Below are 27,339 nucleotides of genomic sequence, written 5' to 3'. Positions count from 1 at the left end.
TGGGAGGAGTTTAGAAGCAGTAGCCGTGGTGATTATGGAATTGGGAGGAGTTTAGAAGCTGTAGCCATGGTGATTATGGAATTGGGAGGAGTTTAGAAGCGAGTTTAGAAGCTGTAGCCTTGGTGATTATGGAAATGGGAGGAGTTTAGAAGCGGTAGCCGTGGTGATTATGGAATTGGGAGGAGTTTAGAAGCTGTAACCGTGGTGATTATGGAATTGGGAGGAGTTTAGAAGCTGTAGCCGTGGTGATTATGGAATTGGGAGGAGTTTAGAAGCAGTAGCCGTGGTGATTATGGAATTGGGAGGAGTTTAGAAGCTGTAACCATGGTGATTATGGAATTGGGAGGAGTTTAGAAGCGGTAGCCGTGGTGATTATGGAATTGGGAGGAGATTAGAAGCGGTAGCCGTGGTGATTATGGAATTGGGAGGAGTTTAGAAGCGGTAGCCGTGGTGATTATGGAATTGGGAGGAGTTTAGAAGCGGTAGCCGTGGTGATTATGGAATTGGGAGGAGTTTAGAAGCGGTAGCCGTGGTGATTATGGAATTGGGAGGAGTTTAGAAGCGGTAGCCGTGGTGATTATGGAATTGGGAGGAGTTTAGAAGCGGTAGCTGTGGTGATTATGGAATTGGGAGGCGTTTAGAAGCTGTAGCCATGGTGATTATGGAATTGGGAGGAGTTTAGAAGCTGTAGCCATGGTGATTATGGAATTGGGAGGAGATTAGAAGCGGTAGCCGTGGTGATTATGGAATTGGGAGGAGATTAGAAGCGGTAGCCGTGGTGATTATGGAATTGGGAGGAGTTTAGAAGCGGTAGCCATGGTGATTATGGAATTAGGAGGCGTTTAGAAGCTGTAGCCATGGTGATTATGGAATTGGGAGGAGTTTAGAAGCTGTAGCCATGGTGATTATGGAATTGGGAGGAGTTTAGAAGCGGTAGCCGTGGTGATTATGGAATTGGGAGGAGTTTAGAAGCGGTAGCCGTGGTGATTATGGAATTGGGAGGAGTTTAGAAGTGGTAGCCGTGGTGATTATGGAATTGGGAGGAGTTTAGAAGCTGTAGCCATGGTGATTATGGAATTGGGAATAGTTTAGAAGCTGTAGCCTTGGTGATTATGGAATTGGGAGGAGTTTAGAAGCTGTAGCCTTGGTGATTATGGAATTGGGAGGAGTTTAGAAGCGGTAGCCGTGGTGATTATGGAATTGGGAGGAGATTAGAAGCGGTAGCCGTGGTGATTATGGAATTGGGAGGAGTTTAGAAGCGGTAGCCATGGTGATTATGGAATTAGGAGGCGTTTAGAAGCTGTAGCCATGGTGATTATGGAATTGGGAGGAGTTTAGAAGCTGTAGCCATGGTGATTATGGAATTGGGAGGAGTTTAGAAGCGGTAGCCGTGGTGATTATGGAATTGGGAGGAGTTTAGAAGCGGTAGCCGTGGTGATTATGGAATTGGGAGGAGTTTAGAAGCGGTAGCCGTGGTGATTATGGAATTGGGAGGAGTTTAGAAGCTGTAGCCATGGTGATTATGGAATTGGGAGGAGTTTAGAAGCGGTAGCCATGGTGATTATGGAATTGGGAGGAGTTTAGAAGCGGTAGCTGTGGTGATTATGGAATTGGGAGGAGTTTAGAAGCGGTAGCCGTGGTGATTATGGAAATGGGAGGAGTTAGAAGCGGTAGCTGTAGGGCTGTTTGAAGCGGAGGGACTGGATCTCGTTGACGGGGTAGTAGAGGTCGCTCATGCGTCTGGCGCGTCGTTCTTCCATCAGCAGCCTGCGGGAGCGCTCTCGAGCAGCCTGTTGCTCCAGCCGCTTCTCCATCCGCTTCCTCCTCAACCACCTGCACAGAAACACACAGTCCTGGTACCTGTACTCATTTAAAAAAAAAAAAAAGAATAGTGTTTAAACACTGTATACAGATTACCCATAATGCATTTTGACATTTGTAGGAAATAGACGCCAGTAGAGTCACAAATGAAGAGCTCCTCACTATGTGCTGTTATAAGAAACTAAACAACCTCGGGGAGGTAACAGTAACTCCACTCCATCACACCATGCTGTGGTTGATTATTTTCCACTAAGAGCACAACCCAGAGTGGTTTATTCCTTACAATTATTCCTGAACAATAGATTAGTTTTAGAAGATTAAAATGACACATTCAGGGGTATTTTACTCCTAAACCTCAAACTCTAACTCTAATCCTAACCCACTGTGTGATGTGAGATGTGATGTACACTTGGATGGTTTCTACATATTGAGGAAGGAGAAGAGCAAAATCCTGTACACGCTGTAGCGTAACATCACATGATCACCATAAATACGATGAGTGTGTGTGTGTGTGTGTGTGTGTGTGTTGACTCACAGTCTGAAGGCTTTCTCACACTCCTCAGGTCGGTGCAGGTAGCTGCTGCTCTCCATCTCGAGCCTCTTCATCTCCTCCAGCTGTCGCTCCTTCAGCTGCTGCTGCTGCTTCTTCTGCAGCCAGAGTTTAAACGCCTCCTCGGCGTCACAGCACTCCCTCTGTGCACATCCAGAGACACGGATACTCATGCTGCAGCGTTAACTAATCACACACACACACACACACACACACACTCCAGACAATAAGGTATAATCTATAAATGTGCCACAACTTTCTATTGCACATCTGTTTGTTGTGAATATGTTATATATCCTGATATCGCTAGAGGCTTCAGAAATGTGTAAAGCTGGGATTATTCTTGCTTTTAACTAAACACAGAGCGAGTTTGTTAAGTGTGTTGATTGTGCATTGTGTGTGTGTGTGTGTCCAAGAAAAGTAATGTGACACATACACATGGTCCGATACCAGCGTAATAGAGGGGACAGTGTAGTGCAGTGTGATGTGAAACTAGAGTGAACTGTTCTAGTTTTAATTATTACGTGCTATTATAAAATAATAGATTATATTTCTGTTATAGAAAATTAATCAACACCTTCTGACCAATCAGAATCCAGGATTCAGCAGCGCAGTGGTATAAAGAGAAACTACCAGCTTGTTGTGAGTTTAACATCTCCATGCTGCTGCAGAGAGATAAATATGAATCTCAGAATATCTGGCATTATATCGATAAACACTGTACAGCTTGACGTGAAAATCTGCGCTCTGGTGGGATTTAATCCTACAGACGTAGAAAAGGTACGCAGGCGAGTATGTAAACCGTGGTGTCAGGTGGAGCCCTGGCTGAAGACTTGAATGTAAGAAATGAGCCACCTTTCCGCTCATCCTCTCCATCTCCTGAGCTCTCAGCACTCTCCTCTCCTCCTGCAGCTGCTGCCTCTTCTTCATCAGCCACGACCTGAACGCCAGCTCGTTCTCCTGGCGCTTCTGCTCCTCCTCCTCACGCCTCCGCTCTTCCTCCTGAGAAGAAAAAAGAGGCTTGGATAATACATTTAATACAGAACCACATCCTTGTAATTGTTAGTCAAGATGCGAATGTAATTTTGTCCCCACCTCTCTGGCGAGTTTCTCTCTCTTCTCCTGTTGTTTGTTCAGCAGCTCTTTCTGCTGCGGCGAGAGGAAGAAGGTGGCGTGAGATGAAACCCCGCTGGCCGACTGAACCCTACGTTTGCTGCCGTGTCTAAACACCACCCTTTGCGTGTTGCTCGCTGAATTGGGACGCGCCCGGGGTCGTGCTGGAGGCCTGGGTGCATAGCGAGGCTCGGACGAGGCTGAAGAACCCGAGCTGGAGAGCAGTTTCGGGGAGGAGGACGGACTCTTGCCGGGTTCTCGTTGAATCTCGGGGAGAGGCGGGAGCAGTCCGGGACTCTCCACCTCTTTCAGACTCACTAGATCAAACTTCCCGTCCTTCTCCACCAGCACTCGTCCTTCTCTCACTCCCTCTCTGCGTCCGTCTCCTCCGTCGCTTTCCTCCTGAGAGGAGATCTTGAGCTTCAGCATGTGGCCTGAGACGTCCGCCGGACTGTCCTCCAGGTCGCTGGCAGGAACCACCAGGTCCACGAGCGTGTCTTTGAAGTGCAGACGGCGGCGACGCGTCTCGTCCGGTGCCTCCTGGTCCTGCAGCTGCCTGTTCGCCTGCTCGATCTTCTGCTGGATGGATTTCTTCTCTTCATCAACCTCTTCTTTATCATGCTCATATTTAGAATCACTGCTGACATCTAACGCATCCTCCAAAGGGTCCATGGGCGTCGGCCATCTTTCGTTATCTCCATCGTCATCTGTGCCACTTTTACTCTGCCCTTCGTCATGTTCCTTCCCTCGTTCCTCATCTTCCAGCTCGTGGTCTATCTGGGCTTCAATGTCGTCTTCATCCTGTTTTGGAAAAAGAAGGAGTGGTTATGAGCAGGACGGAACACAACCATCTAAAGCTGTGAGGCGTGTGCCAGTAATCGGATAGATGATACACTGCGATATTTACAATCCACAATATTGTTATTGGAATTGTACTGGGCACTCAGGAAATAAAGCCCGTCCCATTCATTTGCTTTTTCCGTTATACGGCTGAGTGCAAAAGTTTGGTTTCCAGGTGGAAAAACAATGAAAGATGTACCTCTGTTTTCCTGTTTATCTAAAAAAAAACAGAATTTCATGTTCAATTAATGGCATTAGCAACCGAGTCTAGGTCAGCAGTTCTCTTTATTAACAAGTGCAAAAGTTTGCATCCCTGTTAACCTGCTCTAGTTAATTACTTAAACCTCATTAAGGACACTTAAAAGCCAACATGTTTAATTTATTAACTCTTATTTAAGGCATTAAAAATTCAAGCAGTCGAGTAACGGGTCACAGGCAATCAGAAAAAAAAGATCCCACATCCCCTAAACTTTGAGTGTGAATCTTTTTGTGTGTGTGTGTTTGTGTGTAGAGCATGTACAAAGAGTTTGCAGTGAGTGTGTGTGAGACACAAGTAAGAATCAGGCACGAGCATGCGCTGAGTGTGTGAAATCCACACACACACACACACTTTCACAGAAATGTAGAACTATGTCTCACTGCAATACATTATTAAGCGCAGCCTCTTTATGTATCTGTCTCCATTTTCAGCGCACACACACACACACACACACACACACACACACATACCTGCTCCTCGTTCTTGCTCTCCTCACTGATCAGCCAGTCCAGATCTTTCTCAAAGTCATCCTCATATTCCTCCTGAGTGTTACTGCCCACAGCCACGCTCATCTCTCTCTCTCTCTCTCTCTAAAGAGAATCCAGTGTTAAATGAATTAAGAAACATATTTTCTGTAAGGAGACGTATATTTAACATTAATGGAAGGAGTCTCCAGTGTCAGTGCTTTGTAACAGTCCGAGGTAAAGCTGTAACTTTAGGTTTTCTGACATCTTCAGCACAGAGGCAGAGGAGTTTACGCTTTGTGGTTTCTCAGTAACATGAAAAGTTGCATTTATTTCTCTTACTAACTTCAAGAGAGAGAAAAAAGAGAGAGACCAGTTTTGAGGACATTCCACAATATTAAATGTAACTATAAATGTATGTTTTTAATTGTTGGCAAATTGCTGTAGGATAAGAAGAATAAAACACTTCATAAAGGTTAGAAATAAAAACAACTGAGCATGTCGTATTGGACTTACCCAATATACAGTTCTGTGCAAAAGTCTTAGGCACATGCAAAGAAATGCTGTAGAGTAAAGACGCCTTCAAAAATATTGAAACTAAATGTTTCTACATTAAAAAAAAAATACTAGAAAGAGCAATAAACAGTAATAAATGAAACAAAGTCAATATTTGGTGTGACGATCCTTCACTTTAAAAAAATAAAGCAGTATCTGAGGTGCAGTGTGTGCAGTTTTATAAGGAAATGAGCTGGAAGTGTTACTGAGCATCTTGCAGAAGCAGCCACAGTTCTTCTGGAGACTTTGACTGTCGACTCGCTTCTTATTTCTGCAGCGAAACCCAGCAGCCTTCATTATGTTTTTATCTGAAAAGTGTCTCTTATGGAATCTGCTGCTTTCTTTACTGACATACAAACATTTTTCTGTAACATTTCATTTCGTGCTGGAAAACTAATGTTTGGAATCTAAAATGTTTTTGTACTGAATCAATAATGTAGATGTCAGAAAATACAAATCTATAACAAAGTTTATACTAAAAAAAGGGGGTGCCAAGACTTTTGCACAGTACTGTAGACACTCAGATTCATGCAGTCACCACTGCTGAACATTATTTACCTGACACACACTGCTTTGTATCAGCACAGACGTATCGTAAATATCGAGACCAAGGCGTTGATTCAGATTGGTCAGATTTTAAACAGGAACAAACTGGTGAGAGAGAATGACTGGGTCAAATCTGCAATCTGTTTTTTTTTTTATTATTTTAAAAACAATATGTATTAAACACTGACTATCCAATGAATATGTCTTAAAATAGTTTCAATATAATGTTAATTCCTGTTAATTCAATACATAATAAGTGTGTTAAGGGAGACCAGGATGGAGCTGGCTGACTGAAACACTGAAAACTCATCTCACTTCCTAAAGAACTTCATATACAACTTATTATTATTCATAAATCTGATGGATTTAATAGGATTTAAAAAATATTTTTAAAAATAATATGTTTAAAGGGTGCCTTACTATTGAATAAACTAATACTAATAAAACACACACACACAACAATTTTAATTTTTAGTTTTAGTGTAACTATTAGTTACATTTATTGATATATATATTTGTGATGTGGTACCTTTAGTCAAAATGTGTCTTAACACTGTGTGTGTGTGTGTGTGTGTGTGGCTGTCTTATAGTTCTGGCCCACACACACACACACACACACACACACACACACACACACAGACGTAATGCAACTCACCTGTAAGACACACTGCTCTCTTTTCTTTTGCGTTATGGAGAGAAGAAGCTTCTGTTCCTAAAGGAGACTATTTATCAGTCAACTTCCTGTGTGTGTGTGTGTGTGTGTGTGTGTGTACAGTAGGAGTTTAATCCTCTCCAAGCTGCCTATCACCATAGAGACACACAACACCAACCGGTATACCGTCCGCGCATGCGCACATGAGTTCGGGGGGAACTGATGAATAATTAATGAGGCGAGCGGCTTCATCCAATCACAGAGCAGGTGAATAATATATGCGCGATTAATATGCAAAACAGGCTCAAAATTTAATTTTGCAGTAAATGCACATTTTTTCCAGTGTTTAAAAGTTAATTGCTGTTGAAATACTACTACTACTACTACTACTACTACTACTAATAATAATAATAATAATAATAATAATCACAGACACCTGACTGTATGTCGGATTAATGGACTTTAATGTTTAAACAAGTCAAATTCCCGGAAATACACTAAAATCTTAAACCCAATATTTATTTATTTTATTTATTTATTTATTTTTTAACTTTGAATGCAATACACTATTGGTGATATAAAATAACACGAATCCACAGTGAGTAAAAGTAAAGAGGGATGAAAAATAATGATTAATAATATTGATTACAGTGTAAACCAGTTTCCGCTCAGTAAAACTGAGTCTTGCCTGATTTTCAGACAGACATGGAGTCTTTGCTACTGCTGTCTTACTCATGTTTCTGATTTAAAGGCGTTTATCTTCCTGTTTTTAACTCAACTTCTGCTTTCAATTCAAGGTCATGTAGCCCAATATGAGCACATAACTGAAGAAATACACAAAACACACCAGCACAAAAACTTAACTGTGTTACTTGGATATTATATGAGTGGAAAAGGTTAAGAAAACCTTTAAACTGTTTGTGTTTTTGTCATAAAGGTTGAATAGCACAGTTTGCATGTCCTATATGGTCTGCATATATTCAGTAAAGTTATAGACAGGTTAGAACGCCTGATAGAGCAAGAGGCCTGGCTTTCTGAACTGACAGACAGATATTTCTCCTTGTCCTAAAGGGTAATGGATATGATGGTCCACCAAGTATTACAAAAGAAGTGGTCTAAGGACTTCTGTGGATCCTTGAAAGGATGAATCTCTGGATTCTTTGGATTATTTCCAGTCCAAGGCTGATCTCAGTTTCATGATTTTCACTCATCAAATGGCTCATAGGCGTGTTGGAACAGGTAAACCACAACATTGTGATAAACCCAGGTTTTGCAGGACTGGAAATGGAAGAAGAGAGTTGAGCTGAACTCAGGTCACCCTTATGGATATGATTATGTTCAGTGAGTATTTCTCCTTTCCTATACTCCTCTCTCCTTACAGAAAACTTCACCATGTCAAAGATTTCGCATGTTTTTAATCCTTTTGTGTGGCAAAAGCAAGGCTTTTTTTTGGTCTTGCAGTATTCACCAATCCAGGCTGTTATCTGTTAGCTCAGTGATAAAGGAACCAATAAAGACACTCTTAATCCCTATTTCTAAAAAAAAAAAAAAAAAAAGGTATTTGAGCTGATTAAACCGCTTTGTTGCCCCTTTTGATTTGCTTATAACTTTAAATAAACCTGATTTAACAGCTTGGGCTTTTTATTCTGGTGCATTATTTAAAAAAAACACATGAATGTAATCAAACCAAATAAACACGATTTAAAATATACTAATATATACTTGTTTATTAGCTACAGAATAGTTGCTAGCAATGGAGTGGAGTCCGGTTACCATGACAACCGCTTGCGCCACAGAGAATAGGGGAAAAAAGGACAGCGAGTTTGACATTTGATTGTTTATATGTTATTGGGCTGTTTGATAAACTGTATACGGTATTGATATGTGTTATCGACACTTTGAAGAGCAACGAACGAAACATTTGTTGTTTCTTACTGGTAAATTAAAAAAAAATAATAAAATCCGCTAACAAACTTTTACGGCGGCTGCCGTAAAGCGGTTCGCACTGACGTGACCAGACGTAACTGACCCGTTGACTGCAAATACAAAGCCTTAAAATGAAAGCTGGCGGGATTAAACTATAATCTTGTGTTGGGAATATGAGAGAGGTTTATTTAGTGATACATATTCAATTCGTTGTGTAGAAGCTTTATTCATTTCTGACTCGATTGCGAGAGTGAATTAAAACCCGGAAGTATTTAAATTACATGTTAAAAAGCCGTGCTCCTTCTAGCCAATCCCAGAGAGGCGGGCGATACTACCAGCCAATCACAGTTAAGGAGGGCGGGGTTTATCAGAGGAATACAGTACGAGGTACGTGCGAAGCGACACGAGCAGGCAGTCAGTTAGTTTGTGGAGGTGTTGGGAGTTTAGTTGTTGGTTTTTTATTGCTGTTTTTGTTGAGAGTTTAAAATGACTTTGCTGTTGTCGACCTTAAGCAGGAGTTTGCGCTCTGCAGTGCGACTCTGCAGTGTGTCTCAGCCGTGTAGAGTCGTGTATAAATCCCACTCTGTAGCAGGAGGAAGATGGTCTACAAGGTGGTCTTCAAGGTTTGTGAACATGAACATGACCGAGACGGCGCGTGGAGCACCTGCTTCCGGTAAATACAGGACAGGTGTGTTAATGGCCACCGGCGTGTTCGGTATCGTGGCTGCAGGTGTGTGTCATCTTCAGCAGGCTGAAATGGCAACCAGGGTGAGGAAGATGGAGGAAGAGGAGGAAGGAGACGTCGCGGAGAGATGCAAGAAGTTCATGTCACTGCCGGTCACCGACGTGCGCGTGCTGGAGCAGAGGAAGCAGGAGATGAGCAGCAGGATGGAGATGCTCATCATGGAGACCCAGGCTGAGTTCTGCAGAGCTCTCGAGGAGGTGGACGGAGGAACCTTCAAGGTGGACCGCTGGAGCCGTGAGGAAGGTGCTGGTTTGTTTTTATTTATTCTGCTATTAACAACAACAACAACAACAACAAGAAGCCAGGGTTTGATCCTGGGCTGGTGAAGGAGCTCTGAGAGGTTTGGGTGATATGGTCTCAGACATCATCATGCTTTTTTTTTCCACACCATGTACACAGTGTGTCCTGCAGGATTCAGTGCTGCTGAGGGTTGCAAAGCTGCAGTACAGGGGGAAAAAAACACCTGTACTTTCACATGAATACATTTTTTTAAATGATATTGCATAAAAAGGTAGCAATATCAGCATTGGTGATAAATATGATGTCACAATACTTATAAATCAGGCACCATGTGTGTCACGGTGATTAGGATTAATTTAGTTTGCTAATCAGGCGACAGGAAAAAAAAAACATTTTACAGGAAACTGTAATGGGGACAAATCAACCGATTATGATATAATTCACACCATCGTATCATCCAGTATTAAAATAAACTGTACTGCAGCATTTGCCATCTCCGTGTCTCAAACTCGTAATAACACAAATTCTGGTGTAATACGCACTTTATAGTGAATCATGAATTAAAATCCATTTACACTTTGAAGCACAAAGTGAACACCTGTGTATGTGTGTGTGTGTGTGTTGTAGGTGGCGGAGGGGTCAGCTGTGTGTTACAGGACAGTAACGTGTTTGAGAAGGCCGGCGTGAACGTCTCGGTGGTGTTCGGTCACCTGTCTGAAGAAGCTGCCAAACAGATGCGCAGCCGCGGGAAAACGCTGAAGGCGAAAGACGGTGAGGCAACAACTTCCTGTTTCCTCTCCCACATACACACAGTGTTGGATACGGTCCACTCTGAACTCGTGACGCCTACGCTGGGGATCTAAAGCGGGATATATAATGCCATGAAAAGCTTTTACTTCAAAAAGCCGTCAGATTTGAGAGCTGGAGTTGTTGTAAAGTTACAGAATGAATGTATCTGGGCGCTTTTTTCCTGTTGTCACTTACGTTATAGCTATAAACACCCATTCCCTCACCAGCCACTCTTTTTAATCTCTCTTGAAGTTAATAAAACAAATAAAATGCAGCTTTAAAAATAAAGTTACAGCAGTTACAGAGTTTACCTCGGACTGTTACAAAGCACTGACACTGGAGACTCCTTCCATATATATGAAAAAAATAAACATCTCCTTAGTGAAAACTTCACCATATATAATAATCATTTATTCGATTACACATTTTTGTAAAGTGTTTGTGGAGTATCCACCATACCAGCACGTGTGAATGTGCTGTTACTATGGAAACGATATTGTATTAGAACAAGTGCATTAATATAAACCTGCATTATTGTCAGAGCTGCTGTTATAGAAAATGAATCAACACCTTCTGACCAATCAGAGTCCAGAATCCAGTAGCACTGTAGAATACAATACTCACACTAATCTCATGTCTGTGTGTGTGTCTGTGTGTGTGTCTGTGTGTGTGTCTGTGTGTGTCTGTGTGTGTGTCTGTGTGTGTGTCTGTGTGTGTGTGTGTGTGTGTCTGTGTGTGTGTCTGTGTGTGTGTCTGTGTGTGTGTCTGTGTGTGTGTCTGTGTGTGTGTCTGTGTGTGTGTCTTGCCCATGCGCCAGTTTTACGTGACGCGAGCGTTTAGTCGTCCTAACCGTCCTCGCGTTATCTGTGTGTTTCAGGGAAGCTGCCCTTCATCGCCATGGGCGTCAGCTCTGTGATCCACCCCAAAAACCCCCACATTCCCACAGTGCACTTCAACTACAGATACTTTGAGGTGGAGGAAGCAGACGGTGAGTTTTATCTCCTCATCCACCTCCCAGCATCTGTGTGGAGAAAACCGTTATCTAACAACCACACACATCTCTCTCTGTCTCGCGCTCTCCCTCTCTGTCTCGCGCTCTCCCTCTCTGTCTCGCGCTCTCCCTCTCTGTCTCGCGCTCTCTCTCTCTGTCTCGCGCTCTCCCTCTCTGTCCCGCGCTCTCCCTCTCTGTCCCGCGCTCTCCCTCTCTGTCCCGCGCTCTCCCTCTCTGTCTCGCGCTCTCCCTCTTTCTGTGTCTCTTTCTGTCTGTCTCTATCTCTTTGTGTCTCTCTCTGTTTCTTGCTTTCTCCTTGTCTGTCTGTCTGTCTGTCTGTCTCTCTCTGTCTCTCTCTCTGTGTGTCTCTGCTGTCTGTTTCTCCCTCTCTCTCTTCATCTCTTTTGCTCTGTCTCTGTGTCCCTCACTCTCTCTCTGTCTTGCTTTCTTTCTGTCTGTTTTTCTTACTCTCTCTCTTTGTGTGTGTCTCTCTCTCTCTCTCTCTGTCTCTGACTGTCTCTCTCTCTCTCTGTTTCTTGCTTTCTTTCTGTCTGTCTCTCTCTCTTGCTCGCTCTCTCTCTCTCTCTCTCTCTCTCTCTCTCTCTCTCTCTCTGTTTCTCTCTTTGTGTCTCACTGTGTCTTGCTTTCTTTTTGTCTGCTTCTCTCTCTGACTGTCTCTCTTTCTCGCGCTCTCTTGCGCTCTCTCTCTCTCTCTCTCTCTCTCTCTCTCTCTCTCTCTCTCTCTCTCAGGCAGTAAGCAGTGGTGGTTTGGAGGAGGAACTGATCTGACTCCAGTCTACATCAATGAGGAAGATGCTGTTCTTTTCCACAGTGTTCTCCGTGAAGCCTGTGACAAGCACAACCGGCAGTATTACCCCGACTTCAAGAAGTGGTACGACCCTCCTCACACTCAGCGCGCGCGCGTGTGTGAACACAGAGCGCGCGTCAGTGTTGCAACACACTGCATTATACAGAGACTCTACAGATGTTCTGAGTCACTGAGTTAGAATCAGAGTGCAGCTTTAACAGATATGAATGCATCTGCCATTTTCTTTTTCTTTTTTTTTTTTTGGTTTGAAATTCTCATGGTATGATACATTTTCGTATCTTGGTGTGTGGGGAACAAACGTCCCCACAAGGATAGAAATACCAGCCATTTAAAAACACACAAGCTGCTGGTAAAAATTAAGGGAAAATATGTAAGAAATCTTTGTACAGCCCGAGTCAACACTAATGAGACTTCTTAATTTTATTTTATTTTCGAGTGTTTATAGGTGAAGAACTGTATATTACCCATAACGCACTCTGAGTATACATCTGTTATAATCTTGATTAAGAAATGGCAGTTAATTGGTTTACAAACACAATGATGAAGTGTAAAGTCACCTACATGTATATTTATATGTAAAGAAGCACTTTGCTTGCACAGCTGATGAAGAACTTTTGTCTGAAATGTCCTATTTCTCAAAAAAAAAAAAAAAGGTGTGCATTACACTTATTTTTTAACTGCATCCACAATAATTACGTAAGTACACTGCAGTTACTCTGTTGATTCCTGTCTAGCATCTAGCTAGTCTTTCAGCTAACTACTGAAGTGGCTACAAGTCTTCAAAGTTAGGATGTAAAACACTTCTTCTATCTTGTTAAACATTTGTGGAAGGAGTCTCCAGTGTCAGAGACAGAGGAGTTTGTGCCTTGACGTTAAATCCTCCTCCTCCTCCTTCAGGTGCGACCGTTACTTCTTCATCCGGCATCGCAGCGAGACTCGGGGCATCGGCGGGATTTTCTTTGACGATCTGGACTCGCCCGGTCAGGAGGAAGTGTTCAGCTTTGTGAAGAGCTGCGCTAAGACGGTGGTGCCGTGCTACCTGCCCATCGTCCACAAACACCTCAACGACAAGTTCACGCAGCAGGAGAAGGACTGGCAGCAGATCAGACGTGGCAGGCGAGTGACGCTCATAACGTTCTAAATACGATATAATAATTTATTAATATCGAAATATAGCATAACTGCACTGTGGTGTGTTTCAGGTACGTGGAGTTTAACCTGGTCTACGATCGCGGGGTGAAGTTCGGCCTCGCTACTCCCGGCTCCAGAATCGAGAGCATCATCATGTCTCTACCTCTCACAGCACGGTCAGTTACAGTGAGTGTGTGTGTGTGTGTGTGTGTGTGCTTAAGACAGAGAGATAGAGAATGTTAAAGATGTAGCAAACACTAATTTTACATTGTAAAAGATAATAAACCAGACACAGGTTTTTGTTCAGATGGTCACTAAGGAGTTGTGTGTATCCTATAAGATGTTCAAAGAATATTCTTTCATTTATTATGCAGTAATCGTGACCTTATTGTAAATTCTGATCTTAAAAACTGTACAGGAAGTGGAACTCTTCGACTTGAATTCATCTATTTGTTTATGAGTTTATGCTTTTTTTTTTTTTAATTTAAATGCCCCAGTGGAAAAAAAAAAAAAAAAAAAGAAACAGTACGTAAAATAAGCGCACAAAGGCGTGAGTCAGTGTGGATTTTACGCTTTTTAAAATGGAAGTGTGTATGTTACATTTTCAGAAACATGTCTGCTGTTGACTGGCCCTCCTACAGTAAAGTCTACTTCAGACTGTTTCAGTATTATTTTTACGAGCTCACGCGGGCCGAGTGAAACGAGGACGCGGGCCTTTTGTTGGACCCGTGTGCCGTAACACTTCCTTCTGATTAGCTTAACTTTTTGAACTATTAAGTAAGCATGCTTCGAGGCAAGTACTCACACTCACAAACTTTGTGCTCTGTATGCTACCACCTCTGCTGCTGCCGCCTAGCGTATAAGAAGAGGTAGAGCTCATAATGAATATTAAACGGAAATATCGCGATACACGATATGAGCGTCAACGATAGATAGTTACCACCGGGTGTAAACAGGGCCTTCCTGACACTGTCCAGAAAATACAGCAAGCTTTTCCTCAACTCTTCTCCTCTCTGTGCAGATGGGAGTACATGCACGAGCCCGCTCCAGGCACTAAAGAAGCAGAGATGCTGGAAGTTTTACGCAACCCCAAGGAGTGGATCTGAAACAACACACACACACACACACACACACACACACACCCCGAGACACTAAAGGTCCTTATAATGGGGTGATGAAACTGTTAATTCACTTTCAGGCTCGTCGCTGCGTCGCTGATGGCGTGCTGGATCTCTCGGGTCATTTTTTTTACTCTCCAGAGACATAACTGAGACTTTGTCTTCAGTGTTTTCTGCCTTTTCTTCTTTCTAGACGTCTGTTTCAGACTCGCCTTGCTAATGCTGACGCCGGTCTATATTGGACGTGTCCCATATCACTCGTTACACACCTAGTAGCTTTGTAATGCTTGTTTAACACTTCTTCTGTAGCTTAGTGTGTGATTTCTGCTGATTCACTGCCTGATTCTTTCGATTCGTCCTCCTCAGCTGAAGTACTGCTGCTCTTCTGTGGTATTTTTTATTTTTTTTCCTGAAAAAGAAGCTGTGAGTATGAGGCTGGGCTGTATTATGTGCATTTTACTGTTCATGTGACACATTTGTAATTTTATAAGAAGATAAAATTTATAGGATATTATAAATGTTATGATTGTAAAAGGACCGTCCGCCTCTGAGAGTTGGTGAAGATGTGGAGTTATGATGATAAAGGAATACTCCAGCGTTTGTTTTTAATCCTAATCACCATCATCCACATTTGTAGCCTATGTCATAACCACAGACACGAGTTTTTATGAAATATTTTCCTGCACTGAGACAAGAACAAAAAACATGACGACTCCAAACTCACGAAGAAACGAAGTCGAAGGGCAGCTGTTGCGCTTCGTCAGTAAACATATGATTGTAAAATGCAGTTTTTTTTTTAAAACACTAAAGGTGGGAGGATGAGACAGAAATGAGAGAACGTCTCATTAAATCTGTTCTTATGGAGTTTGATCAACTTTCCATTTCTGGAGCGATGCAGTAAAAAGTAGTTTCGGGTATTTTTGTGGTATCCGTACGCCATTAGAGATTAACATAGTTACACGATCCTCCCTCAGAAAAAGCAGTTCCATCTCTGATAGGATCAGTTCTACAGATGTAGAGCTTTATCTACAAAAACCTGGAGAATTTATGGAAGTGTTTTACTAAAATAGTTTTGCTTAGAAATACTCCACAGCTGCCCTTAGACTTCCTGCTAGTGAAACGTGGAGAAATTCCTGAGAGTATTCCTTTAATCTTCAAATAAAACTGGATTAAATGAAATGACATTAAACCCACCGGCTTGTTTTAGAGAACTTTGTGTTCATATGATTCGTTAGTTCCATAAGAGAGATGTATGATTACATGTTTATACACCTTTATTAGGGGAATATATTTCTAAAATTATTTTGGCTTTGCTTTTAATAAAAACGAGAATTTATTTGTATAAATAAATATATCTGCATTTTGTACTTTTATTTTGACAAATCTCATAAATAAATCATGAAATCTTTAACACTATTTAAAGATGCTTGATTTTATACACATCCTTCAGACCGATGATTTTTGATTTGCGAATTCAACATCACTGTGGTGAAAAACACGTTTCGGTTTGTGAGACTATCTGCAGCTTTTTTATTGCATAATGAAGCTTTCTAATAGCTTTCTCCCTTTTGTGGTAAAGATTATCAATACTGTTTAACTTTCTTACTAATTAAATTTTAAAAAGACATTAATCTGTTAAATGTGAATGTTAAAATATGTATTACCCACAACGTTCTGAAGTGTTTTATTCCTCTTATACCAGAACAATTTGCCTACGATTGCATTTTTTAAAAATTTGTTAAAGATCATGCTTTTCATCTGTTTTTAGTTACATTTAATGCCATGTCCAGAAACATTAGTTCCTGTTCTCACTTACGTTATAGCAGCTATAAACAGTCGTTCCCTCACCACCTGCTTTATTTCTCTAAGTCAATAAGACAACAAAAAAACAAAACAAAACGTGGCTTGTCATGTTACTGAGAAACCGCAAAGCAGCGTAAACTCCTCTGTCCTGAAGATGTCGGAAAACTTAAAGTTCCAGCTTTACCTCCGACTGTTACAAAGCGCTGACACTGGAGACTCCTTCCATACATGTTAAATAAGCATCATCTTACAGAAAATTTCACCTTATGATTTAAAAAAAAATGTTTATGTGGAGCGTCCACCGTACGAGTCCCTGTGAATGAGCTGTTACTATAGAAACGATAAAGTATTAGACCGAGTGCATTGATATAAACCTGCGCTACTGTCAGAGCTGCTGTTATAGAGAATTAATCAACACCCTCTGACCAATCAGAATTGAGAATTCAGCAGCACGGATGTTTGTTAGCAAATATCACAATGTCTCTAAAAATTAAACAAACCAAATGACATGGGTCAAAAACCATTTATTACATTAAAAAAATTCAAGCTTAGTCATTTAAAAAAAAAAAAATCATTTTTTCCATATTATACACACACACATTTTGTTTTATTTTCTGAATAAGGCCTAAGCAGAACAGCACACACTCTTAACCGAAGCCACGCTGTCGCTCGCTGTGTCGTGTTTCACACCACTTTCCACACACAACAAATCAGGAAAAGAGTGAAGAGCTGTTGGTTCTGATGTGCAGTGGCTTAGCAAAAGAACGAGAGAGAGAGAGAGAGAAACAGCCTTTGCCGTGTTGTGTATCATTTATAATAATAATTTTACATGATAATGAGTAACATTACTCTTATAAAAGTGCATTCACACATCACATAATGATAGAAATTGCATTTTGTTATGTTGTTATAGTGTACACACACACACACACACACACACACACACACTCCTGTAAAGGCTTTCTGAAAGCATGCTTCATTTCTCAGACAATCAGCCTGCAGGGTTAAATTATTTTTGTGATTTAACTACACCACTTCATCCTGTAGGAGGCGCTAAAGCTCCAAATCTCAGCTCAACAAACCCCAAAAGCACCAAAGCGCATTGCTAATAAATGGTAGAGTGAGCATCAGTTTGAAAACACACACACACACACACACACACACACACACACACACACACACACACTCTTTAACCGTTAACATGATGTTAAAGGAAAACTCCACCCTGAAACACATTAAGTGTGTTTATATTGAACTCTTTGTGACGTGTTTCGTGATTCTGGTGCCAGTTTGTTGGACGTTGCTGTATTTTCATTATCGCGGTGAGAAGTTTGCGCGTTGGGGGCCGATCTGATGTCGCATGGGTGTGTTGTCATGGTTACTGCTAGCGTAGTTACAATGGAGTTTGAAAGGAGAGAAACAATTCAATGATCTCGAACCTAAGTGATAACGCAAGATCATCTTTTTTTTTATTCATGTTTTTCAATCAGCAACATTTAACTGAGTGATACTTTGAGAACTTACATGTTAATTCACTTTTTGCAGTATTTTATTTTTTTTTTAATCAAACTGCGCTTTCATGTCATTTTCAGCGCTATTAACAGTGAATTTTCACAGTTTAGAGTTCCAAGTTGTCGTGAATGCAGCATTAATCCCACTGCACCACTATCAGGTGAAAAAAAAAAAAGAAAACAGACTGAGAAAAGTTAAACAAAGTCGATCAGGGTGGAGTTTTCCTTTAACTTTTCGCCACACAGTTCTACCATGACCTTCATGTTTTTATTTAATATTCAGTGTGAGAAGTTTGCTTCTGTAGTTTGGCACTAGAGCTACGAGGCTGATGTAGCTAACGTAAAGAAAGTCACCCGCAATCTTTTCTGTAAATATCTGCATGGGGCAGAGTGCGAATCTGTCATTTCTAAACCAAAACAAAACGCCACCATGGAGCTGACCGCTGGAACGTCACGAGGGCGGCCATCTTAGACAATCCCGAGGCTCCGCCTCCAAAAAGAAGTTCATGCAGACATGAAGATCATACAGTTATTATTTTACTATTTTGGGAAAAGATTTTGGGTGACGTGGTCTTGGCTCATGGACTACGTTTGTGGGAAAGGAAATAAAATTGTGTACATTTTTTTTTAACCAAACAATTCCTTTAAACACTACGTAAACTTTTGGACATCTTGAGAAATGTCTTGCATCCAAATATGGCTTTGTGCAGACAAAACTAGAAAATTTTTTTTTTTAAATACATTCCAAAAAATGTAAATCCTCATTTTCCCAGGAGAAATGAATATTTCTTTATCTGATTTAAAAACGAAACAAAACAAAAAAAAACACTCCACAAACAGACTAGTGTTGAGTTTTTTGCAACAACACACTTCACATCAGACGTTAAAAACCGTGTTAGTGAACTCCGTGTAGATCAGAAATCCTGCAATCAATTAAAGCAAAAAAACAAACAAACAAACAACAAAACAAACAAACAAGTGTGCTGCATGATGCTGTGTTTTAAAGTACAGTTATTACAGTCTGTGAGGTTATTTTCACCTGATTTTCCTGTAGCAAAGTGTTTCATTATGAACAAATTCACTTTGTGGAAAGAAAAAAAAAAAGTAATTAATAGAAAAAATAGTGCATAGCAAATTTTCCACTTTTGCAAACCGTCGCAATTTACAGACGATAAACTGCGCAATTTTTTAGCGTGATTCACAAAATTATATTGTATTTTGTTCTTTAAAAATGCTACGTAAATGAACAGAGTAATTAACAGAGTTAAACATTTTTATCTGCTGCTTTACAAACTTCCACAGAGGACACGTTACCGTCTTTAAATCTGTCCGTCATCTGCCTCCTAACGCTGCCTTTCAATTGGCTGAACATTTTAATTTATTTTAATTTATTTTAATTTACGTGACTCACAGCCACAATAAAGAAAATAACATTTCTTGCTAAATTTAAACTCTGAATCATTTCTTTCCTCTGTAATAGCGTGATTTATCTCAGTGCATCAGGACTGAGAGCCAAAGATTAGAAGTTGCAGATGAATAAGAGGTGGTATAAGAGGAATAAACCACTTTGTGTCATGCGGGAATAAAAAAATAATCAATGATCTGCCTGGCGTGATGAAGGGGAGGTGATTAAGTTCCTATAAATGGCACATCCTGAACTGTTTTATTCTTCTTATACCACAGCAATTCACAAAAGACTTTTTATCCATTTATAGTTACATTTAATGCGGAACAAGTTAGTTCCTGTTCGTTCCTCAGTTACATTACAGCAGCTATAAACAATCGTTCCCTCACCAGCCTCTCTCTTTTTCCTCTTCTGAAGTTAATAAGAACACAAAAAAAAAAAAAACAGAGATGCAGCTTGTTACTGAGAAACAAAATGCGTCATGATAATTAAATTGCTAACAAAGTGCTAGCACAAAAAATTAAAAAAAAAAACAAAAAAAAAAAAACAGATGCTATTTTTATTTTCTATTTTTGATGCGATACTGGTATCACATTTATACATAAAACTGTAACTGTAAATGGATAAAAAGTAGAAAAAATGTAATCGTAGACAAGTGTTATTATTTTTAAAAGAAAAATAAAAGTGGTCTTTGATTACTTTCCTAGAATAGCACGACACCTAGTGCTTTATTCCTTACATTTTTTCCACAGCTACTAGAAATCGCCGTAACATTTTTCTTTTCTGTAAATGTAACTAAACGGACATACGATCGGTCCGAAAAACCCGACAAGTCGCATCGTCTCTGTTCGTGTAACTAATTTGCATAAAACGTGTTAGAATTTTAACATCACATTCATGCGCACTTTCACAGAAAACGAACCGTCACTTGCTGGTGTGAATGGAGCTGAATGCTGGCGATATGCTAGTCTGGCTACAGCGCTGCACACATTAGCGCTTACTCTACACTCACACACTCGTTTCCTATCGATCGGGTGTGTTAGAGCACACACTCTGCGTTACAGCTATCGGATCATGGGTGCTACTGTTGCAGTATGTAATGAGCTGGAATATTGGAGAGCTAAGGTGTAAAAGCAGAAGAAAGTGAAGAAGATGAAGAAGATGAAGTAGATGAAGAAGAAAAGTGTGCTTCCTCGGCTTTTCTCGATCCTATGACTCAGGCTTTTTGCACCCGGGAGCTGAGGTTTGGCTCGATTTCAGGGTTTCAGGCCCAGCAGCAGTGAAGCCTGATGAGGAATGACAGTGAGACGGCTCACTCGGATAACTCGCAGCAGCAGCAGCAGAACTGGACGAGCTGTTGTATTTACACTTCTTATTTACTGCCTGACACACGACTTCTCAAGTTCATTCTTGATAAACAAAACCTTTGTGTTTCCTTCGCCGGTTAGGATGCATTCGGATTTAATATATTATCATTCCCTGGACTATAAGATGCAATTTTTGCCTGTTTATTAGTGTTTCTTTATAATAGTAGTCGTAATACTCCAGTAGTTACGGGAAAATTTTCATAGGGGAGCAAAGTGGAAAGTCTTTGCACCGAATATATTTTGACCAAAAAAGATTTCTATTCTGCATTTGGATGATTTTGACTCGATACGTCTGACGTTTTTCTTTAAAAGACTCGTTCAAATGAGTTTCAGGGTTTGTGTTTGAGATTCTTAATCACTAAAAGAACTAGCATAAAATTGACTAATTTTAGAATTTAGTAATTATGGCAATGTATAAAAATAAAATAAAAATGCCCGTTGCGCTAATGCAACATTTATATATTTTTCTGTGAGCAGATTGTAAGAAGTTGGATCTTACACTCCGGAGTGATATATACTGTGGCAAACTGAGTATATGGTATTTTTTTGTTTTTTGGAAAACAAATCTATTTTCTTCGCTGTTAGAACTTGATCGGAGTGTTAGCGCTCTTATTTCTGGCGGTTGCTGGTATTAATTGTATTAAAACGTCTATTTCAGCAGTGAACTGGCGAGTTGCACGCAGTCTCTCGTTGTAAAGAGCGCTAACAGAAGCAGCGATTGGCGTGGAGTAAACCTCAGGAGTGAGGGCGCGTTGTGATTGGAGCGTGCTTCACTTGGCCTGACCAATCACAGTGTTGCTCGCAGGGCCTCTGACAATGTCATCGTACTGGGGCGGAGGCTCCGCCTCCACGTGCACATCCATGTGACCCACGGCTTCCTCGTATGACGGAGGCGGATCCGCGGCGCTGACCTGCCCGGGTGTGATGTCATCACCAGAATAGGCGGGGTCAGGCTGATAGCTTTGCCCCCACTGGTCCATGGAAACGACGGCGAGGGCGGAGTCTCTCTGGGCGATGGCGGGGCTGCGCTGGGATCTTTTGCGCGAGTGGCACCTCCACGCGGTGAACGTGACGGCGGCGATGAGCAGCAGCAGCAGCAGCAGGGGCAGGACCAGGTACAGCGAGTTGACTCCGCCCACTATGGACTGAAGTCCTCCGGGTTTGGGGCTGCTCTCGCGCTGGTATTCCTCCCAGAATCGCCGCTGCAGCCAATCACAGAGCAGAAGGGAGGAGTCAGATTAAATCGTATAACAAACGCAAACTTTTCTCATACTAGACTAATTTTGTGGCAATAATTAGATATATGATATATCAAGATTTTCAGCACACAACATTGGTATCAAAGATTTCTAGCAAACTGTTTGCTGATGTCACAGCTCGACCACGCTGGTCTCCATGGCTTTTGTTCACGAGACGATCTCTTGCAGCGTTCTGTTTGTTGAAGTTACTATTTTTATCCTAAGCATGGACCACAAAAATCTTAGAAATGACTACGCGAAATGTCTGTAAGCCAGCTAACCAAAATTTCTAACGTCAGATATCGAGTTGCTCGTCCGACAGCTCAATCAGAAATTAAGCTATTTACTTAAATTTGATGAACAACAACCAAACTGGGATTAAGATTAGTAGCTAAGGGTGGATACTTCTTCTGTGAACATTAGAACATCAGCTGGATGGAGTCGAATAATCACATAAAATTACTGCAAAAAGAAAAACCACATAAAACCCACAAAAGTTAAAAACAAATCTTTCTTAAAAAAAATTAAAACATAAAACATCAATTAAAAAAAAAAGTAAAAACCAATGTAAAAATCCACATAAGAAAAAACTCAAAAGTCATATTAAAGGAAAACACATAAAACATGTATAAAATAAAATTTTAAAATTAAAACGCACAGAAGGAAAGCTACTTAAACCAAACAGATAAATAAAACACCCAGATGGAATCACTTGAAAAGAACATTGCATAAAAAAATAGACATTTCAAAACTCATATAAAAGAAAAATCCACATAAATAATGCATAAAAATAAAAAAATTAATAAACCTATAGAAAATTACATAAAACTCATGTAGATAAATAAGTAAATAAATAAATAAATAAATAAATAAAAGCTTCAGATGTAAAAAAAATAAAATAATAATAAAATAATTTATAATTATAATTTATAATTAATAATTTATTCTGCATAGAAAATACAAAAATAAAAAAAATACCACATAAAATCCGCATAAGGTAAAAAGAAATACATACTAACAGAAAACCAGATAATAATAATAATAATAATAATAATAATAATAATAATAATAATAATAATTTTTTAAAAAATCTCAGAAAGTAAACCACAGGAAATAAAAACACACATAAAACCCACAAACTTCAGGAGTGTTTTTCTTAGGAATACGGTTACGGTTATAATTAGTTGCTGCACTAATTCGTGAAATGAGCGCACATTTAATTAAACAAGTCACGACGCTGTTACCATAGTGACAATAATCTTGTGAAAATCACTGTAGTAAACTCAGTGAGAAGTTCTACAGGCGTGTCCTTTCTACTGTTGTGTAAATGTAGGCGGTTTAGTGAGCAGCGGTATAGATTTCAACACTGCTACATGTTCGTCACGTCCGGAATACGTGACTGTTTACTGAGCTGTTTGGGAGTGTGTATAATTTTAGACTCTGCTCCAGGCTATACACAAACTCAACGGCCTTCAACAATCAGTCGTCAGACGTCACAAACAGACGTGTTTCGCGTTTCTTTCTGTTTCGGGCACTGCATACACGCAGCAGTCTCTGAGGTGTGAAAATGCTGTGTCTGGGATCTCTATGATTTTCAGAAAGGGGAGTTTTTTTTTTTGTTGATTTTTTTTTTTTTTTTTTTTTTTTAATAGTTTTTGTAAACTGAGTCACCTGTTTCCCCACCAGCTCCATAAATAGCTCGGAGGAAATTCCACTTTGCACTTTGCTCTGCAATCCAGCGCTCGAATCCTGAAGTGTGAGGAGACACGGACAAAAGCGGAATTTCCTCTGAGCTCTTTGTTAGTCAGGGGAAGCAGGTGCATCAGATCTCAACATGTTAAGAAAAAGGAGGAAAGACATAATAATGGTCACATTTTTTTTTTTTTTTAAACTTTGAGAACTGAGCTGTAATTGGTGGCTGGGCATTGTTGCTGAGGTGTGATTGGTTGCTGGGCATTGTTGCTGAGGCGTGATTGGTTGCTGGGCATTGTTGCTGAGGCGTGATTGGTCGCTGGGCATTGTTGCTGAGGCGTGATTGGTTGCTGGGCATTGTTGCTGAGGCGTGATTGGTTGCTGGACATTGTTGCTGAGGCGTGATTGGTTGCTGGACATTGTTGTTGAGGCGTGATTGGTTGCTGGGCATTGTTGCTGAGGCGTGATTGGTTGCTGGGCATTGTTGCTGAGGCGTGATTGGTTGCTGGGCATTGTTGTTGAGGCGTGATTGGTTGCTGGGCATTGTTGTTGAGGCGTGATTGGTTGCTGGGCATTGTTGTTGAGGCGTGATTGGTTGCTGGGCATTATTGCTGAGGCGTGATTGGTTGCTGGGCATTATTGCTGAGGCGTGATTGGTTGCTGGACATTATTGCTGAGGCGTGATTGGTTGCTGGACATTGTTGCTGAGGCGTGACTGGTTGCTGGGCATTGTTGCTGAGGTATGATTGGTTGTCAAGTTATAACTGATAACTGGGCACTGCTGAAGGGGAGGGAGTCACTGGCTGTTGTTTGGTCACTAACCGTTGTTGCCAAGGTGCGACTGGTCACTGGCTGTTACCGAAGTGTGATTGGTCACTCAGTGTTGTTGCCAAAGTGTGATTGGTTGCTGGGTGTTGTTTCTGAGGCATGATTGGTTGCTGGGATTTGACTGAATGCTGGACATTGTTGTTTGGGAGTGATTGGTCGCTGGGTGTTTTGGCTCAGATGTGATTGGTCAGTGGGCATTGTTGCCGAGGAGTGACTGGTTGCCGGGGTTTGTTGCCGAGTATTGTTGCTGGGGTGTGACTGGTCACTGCGTATTGTTGCTCAGATGTGATTGGTCGCTGGGCATTGCTGGTAAAGCGTGATTGGCTGCTGTTGGTGAGGTGTGACTCGTCGCAAACTGTTGTTAGTTTCATTGATTTTAGCTTTAACACTAATTAGAGAACCTAAATTTCACATACAGAGTAAATTGTGTGCACAAATATAGTTTCCAACATTTCGAAATAAATTGTGAAACCATTAAAAAAAAACGATTAAAAACCGATTATCATAAATGCAATAATGTTGAGGAATAAAAAAGTAATTAAAATCTTTTAAGTGGATTTTTTTCTTCGTGTTCTTACTGGATCTGGCAAGTTTGGATTTTTATAACTCAGACTCGTGAAAAGACAGACTGATGAAATGCTCTAAACAACTGTTTTACTGTGCGTTTCACTTCCCTCTCGAAGTGCCTTAGCGTATTACTGCTAAGATGAAATGTCCTTTAACCCAGAATGAACCACAATCGAGTCTCTGAGGAACAGTTTAAGGGAGTCAACTTCACTTCCTGCTGATAAAACGTTTCCTGCTTGCAGGAAATTCCAAAGAACAGCACATCCGTGTGTCAGGGTTCGTGTTTGTGTGTACGTGTGTGAGTGTGTAGCGACTTGCCCTAACAGCTCACCGTCTTCTCGTCGTTCTCGAACGCCTCTCGGGCCTCCTCGTAGTTACAGATCTCCTCCCTACACTCGCGCTGGATGTTTCCCTGCTTCATCTCTTCCAGGAAGAAGTTGGCCCGCGGGAGCCTCCGCAGCACAGCGTGCGCCTCGTCCGCTGACAGGAACACTGCGTAGAGCAAGAGGACGTTTTGAATTTAAACACAAGGCTTTTCTGATAAAGCTTTGCATGTGGCTAAAGCAGAGGTGCTGAGTGATGAGCGATGTAGCAAAAATTATAATATCAATATAATATTTGAAGATATTTTTATTCTTACATGATGTATATCAGTCAGATTTTCTGAGGTTGGGAAATAATATTCATCATTATATTTTTATAATGATATAAAACTACAATAGTAATATAGAGCCTACAAATTATGTTTTTTCTTTTTATCACTTCAGTATTCCAGACACGTCAGGATCCTGCACACTTCAGGATCCTGCACACTTCAGGATCCTGCACACTGCAGTATTCCTGGACACTGCAGTATTCCTGGACACTGCAGTATTCCTGGACACTGCAGTATTCCTGGACACTTCAGGATCCTAAACACTTCAGGATCCTGGACACTTCAGGATCCTGGACACTTCAGGATCCTGGACACTTCAGGATCCTGGACACTTCAGGATCCTGGACACTTCAGGATCCTGGGCACTGCAGTATTCCTGGACACTTCAGGATCCTAAACACTTCAGGATCCTAAACACTTCAGGATCCTAAACACTTCAGGATCCTAAACACTTCAGGATCCTGCACACTTCAGGATCCTGCACACTTCAGGATCCTGCACACTTCAGGATCCTGCACACTTCAGGATCCTGGGCACTGCAGTATTCCTGCACACTTCAGGATCCTGCACACTTCAGGATCCTAAACACTTCAGGATCCTAAACACTTCAGGATCCTAAACACTTCAGGATCCTAAACACTTAACACAAAATATTGGTGTTTTGTGTGTGTGTGTGTGTGTTCCTGCAGAACTCAAAACACACACACTGTGAAAGAAACAGGAACAGAAACACACACACAGAGATGGCCGGGGATGTGAGCGAAACAGAGGAAAAGCCCGAGAGAGTGTGAAATCCCGTGAAGCACAAAAGCTGCTTTGAATCGGTGTCCTTCCCTTTTATTGGAGAGGCACTCGGCTCGGTGTGTGGGAGGACACAGAGACAGAGCGGCACACTGTTCCTCTGACCTCGGACATCCACACCGAGATTAGAACAGCGCCAGGAGTCTCGGATCAGATCCATATCACACCGGAGACCGAGCTTCAGTCAACAAACACCGTCAACGGTCTTCGTGTGTCATCGCAAATGCATAACAGTTAATAAAATTAATAAAACATTCTCTCTTATGCAAACTGGGATCATCGGTCTGGCTCTGTAAAACCCACCTACCAACTAAAATTCGTTCTGAATGATAGAATTTCAGCCAATAGTTTTAAAGAAAATGTATATTTAAAAAAATATCAGTACATGGCTTCAGGATTCCAAACACATGCCTGCAAGGAAGGAGCAGTATTCCATACAGTGCATCTCTCTGCACGACTTGTACAGCGTGACAGGAAACTGCATTTTAATATTTCTTTAATATCTAATAGAATAATAATAATGCAGTGTGTTTCTATGTAAAATTGTTCTATTTAACTAAGGAGTGCCGTAATCAGGACATTCTACTGTCCTGGACGCTTGAGTACTACGGACACTAAAGTATCCTGGACACATCGCAGTATTCCGAATACATCACAGTATTCCAGACACTCTACTACTGCAAACAATTCAGTATCCTGGACACCGCAGCATGCCAGACACTTCAGTATTCCGGGCACTTCAGTATTCCGGGCACCTCAGTATTCCGGGCACCTCAGTATTCCGGGCACCTCAGTATCCCGGACACCTCAGTATCCCGGACACCTCAGTATTCCAGGCACTTCAGTATTCCAGGCACTTGGGCAGGACACTGCAGTATCCCGGACACCGCAGTATTCCAGGCA

At 41.2% G+C, this 27,339-nt stretch overlaps 3 protein-coding genes across 7 annotated transcripts in view; 1 reads left to right on the top strand and 2 right to left on the bottom strand.

The window, feature by feature from the left end:
• Window positions 1–124: 124 nt before the first annotated feature.
• On the bottom strand, window positions 125–6,973 carry ccdc181 (coiled-coil domain containing 181). Of its 4 annotated transcripts, none has more exons than XM_053235891.1 (7): window positions 6,804–6,973; window positions 6,161–6,253; window positions 5,054–5,173; window positions 3,467–4,285; window positions 3,227–3,391; window positions 2,357–2,514; window positions 125–1,833 (listed from the first exon to the last, which is right to left on the bottom strand). In XM_053235891.1, the coding sequence occupies exons 3-7, from the start codon at window positions 5,153–5,155 to the stop codon at window positions 1,662–1,664; spliced, it is 1,416 nt and encodes a 471-aa protein (XP_053091866.1). In that variant the 5' UTR covers window positions 5,156–5,173; window positions 6,161–6,253; window positions 6,804–6,973; the 3' UTR covers window positions 125–1,661. The 4 variants fall into 4 exon arrangements, with proteins under 4 accessions (XP_053091866.1, XP_053091868.1, XP_053091867.1 ...); XM_053235893.1 differs by having other exon boundaries at window positions 3,227–3,373; XM_053235892.1 differs by lacking the exon at window positions 6,161–6,253.
• Window positions 6,974–9,031: 2,058 nt separating this feature from the next.
• Window positions 9,032–15,980, top strand: cpox (coproporphyrinogen oxidase). The gene is made up of 7 exons (XM_053235895.1): window positions 9,032–9,714; window positions 10,339–10,482; window positions 11,378–11,488; window positions 12,242–12,383; window positions 13,218–13,436; window positions 13,523–13,627; window positions 14,473–15,980. The coding sequence occupies exons 1-7, from the start codon at window positions 9,213–9,215 to the stop codon at window positions 14,555–14,557; spliced, it is 1,308 nt and encodes a 435-aa protein (XP_053091870.1). The 5' UTR covers window positions 9,032–9,212; the 3' UTR covers window positions 14,558–15,980.
• A 1,665-nt stretch (window positions 15,981–17,645) lies between these two features.
• prrg1 (proline rich Gla (G-carboxyglutamic acid) 1) overlaps window positions 17,646–27,339 on the bottom strand; it is a 13,362-nt gene continuing 3,668 nt past the window's right edge. For both annotated transcript variants that reach the window (XM_026928058.3, XM_026928059.3), the window contains exons 3-4: window positions 25,312–25,472; window positions 17,646–21,857 (exon numbers count right to left, since the gene is read on the bottom strand). In XM_026928058.3, the coding sequence (XP_026783859.3) occupies window positions 21,426–21,857; window positions 25,312–25,472 (593 nt within the window). In that variant the 3' untranslated portion in view covers window positions 17,646–21,425. The remainder of the gene's footprint in view (window positions 21,858–25,311; window positions 25,473–27,339) is intronic.

Source organism: Pangasianodon hypophthalmus, chromosome 8 (genome assembly GCF_027358585.1).
Source record: "Pangasianodon hypophthalmus isolate fPanHyp1 chromosome 8, fPanHyp1.pri, whole genome shotgun sequence".
Taxonomy (NCBI): domain Eukaryota; kingdom Metazoa; phylum Chordata; class Actinopteri; order Siluriformes; family Pangasiidae; genus Pangasianodon; species Pangasianodon hypophthalmus.
Note: the sequence above shows the minus strand (reverse complement) of the source record. Positions and strands in the feature narration are given on the sequence as shown.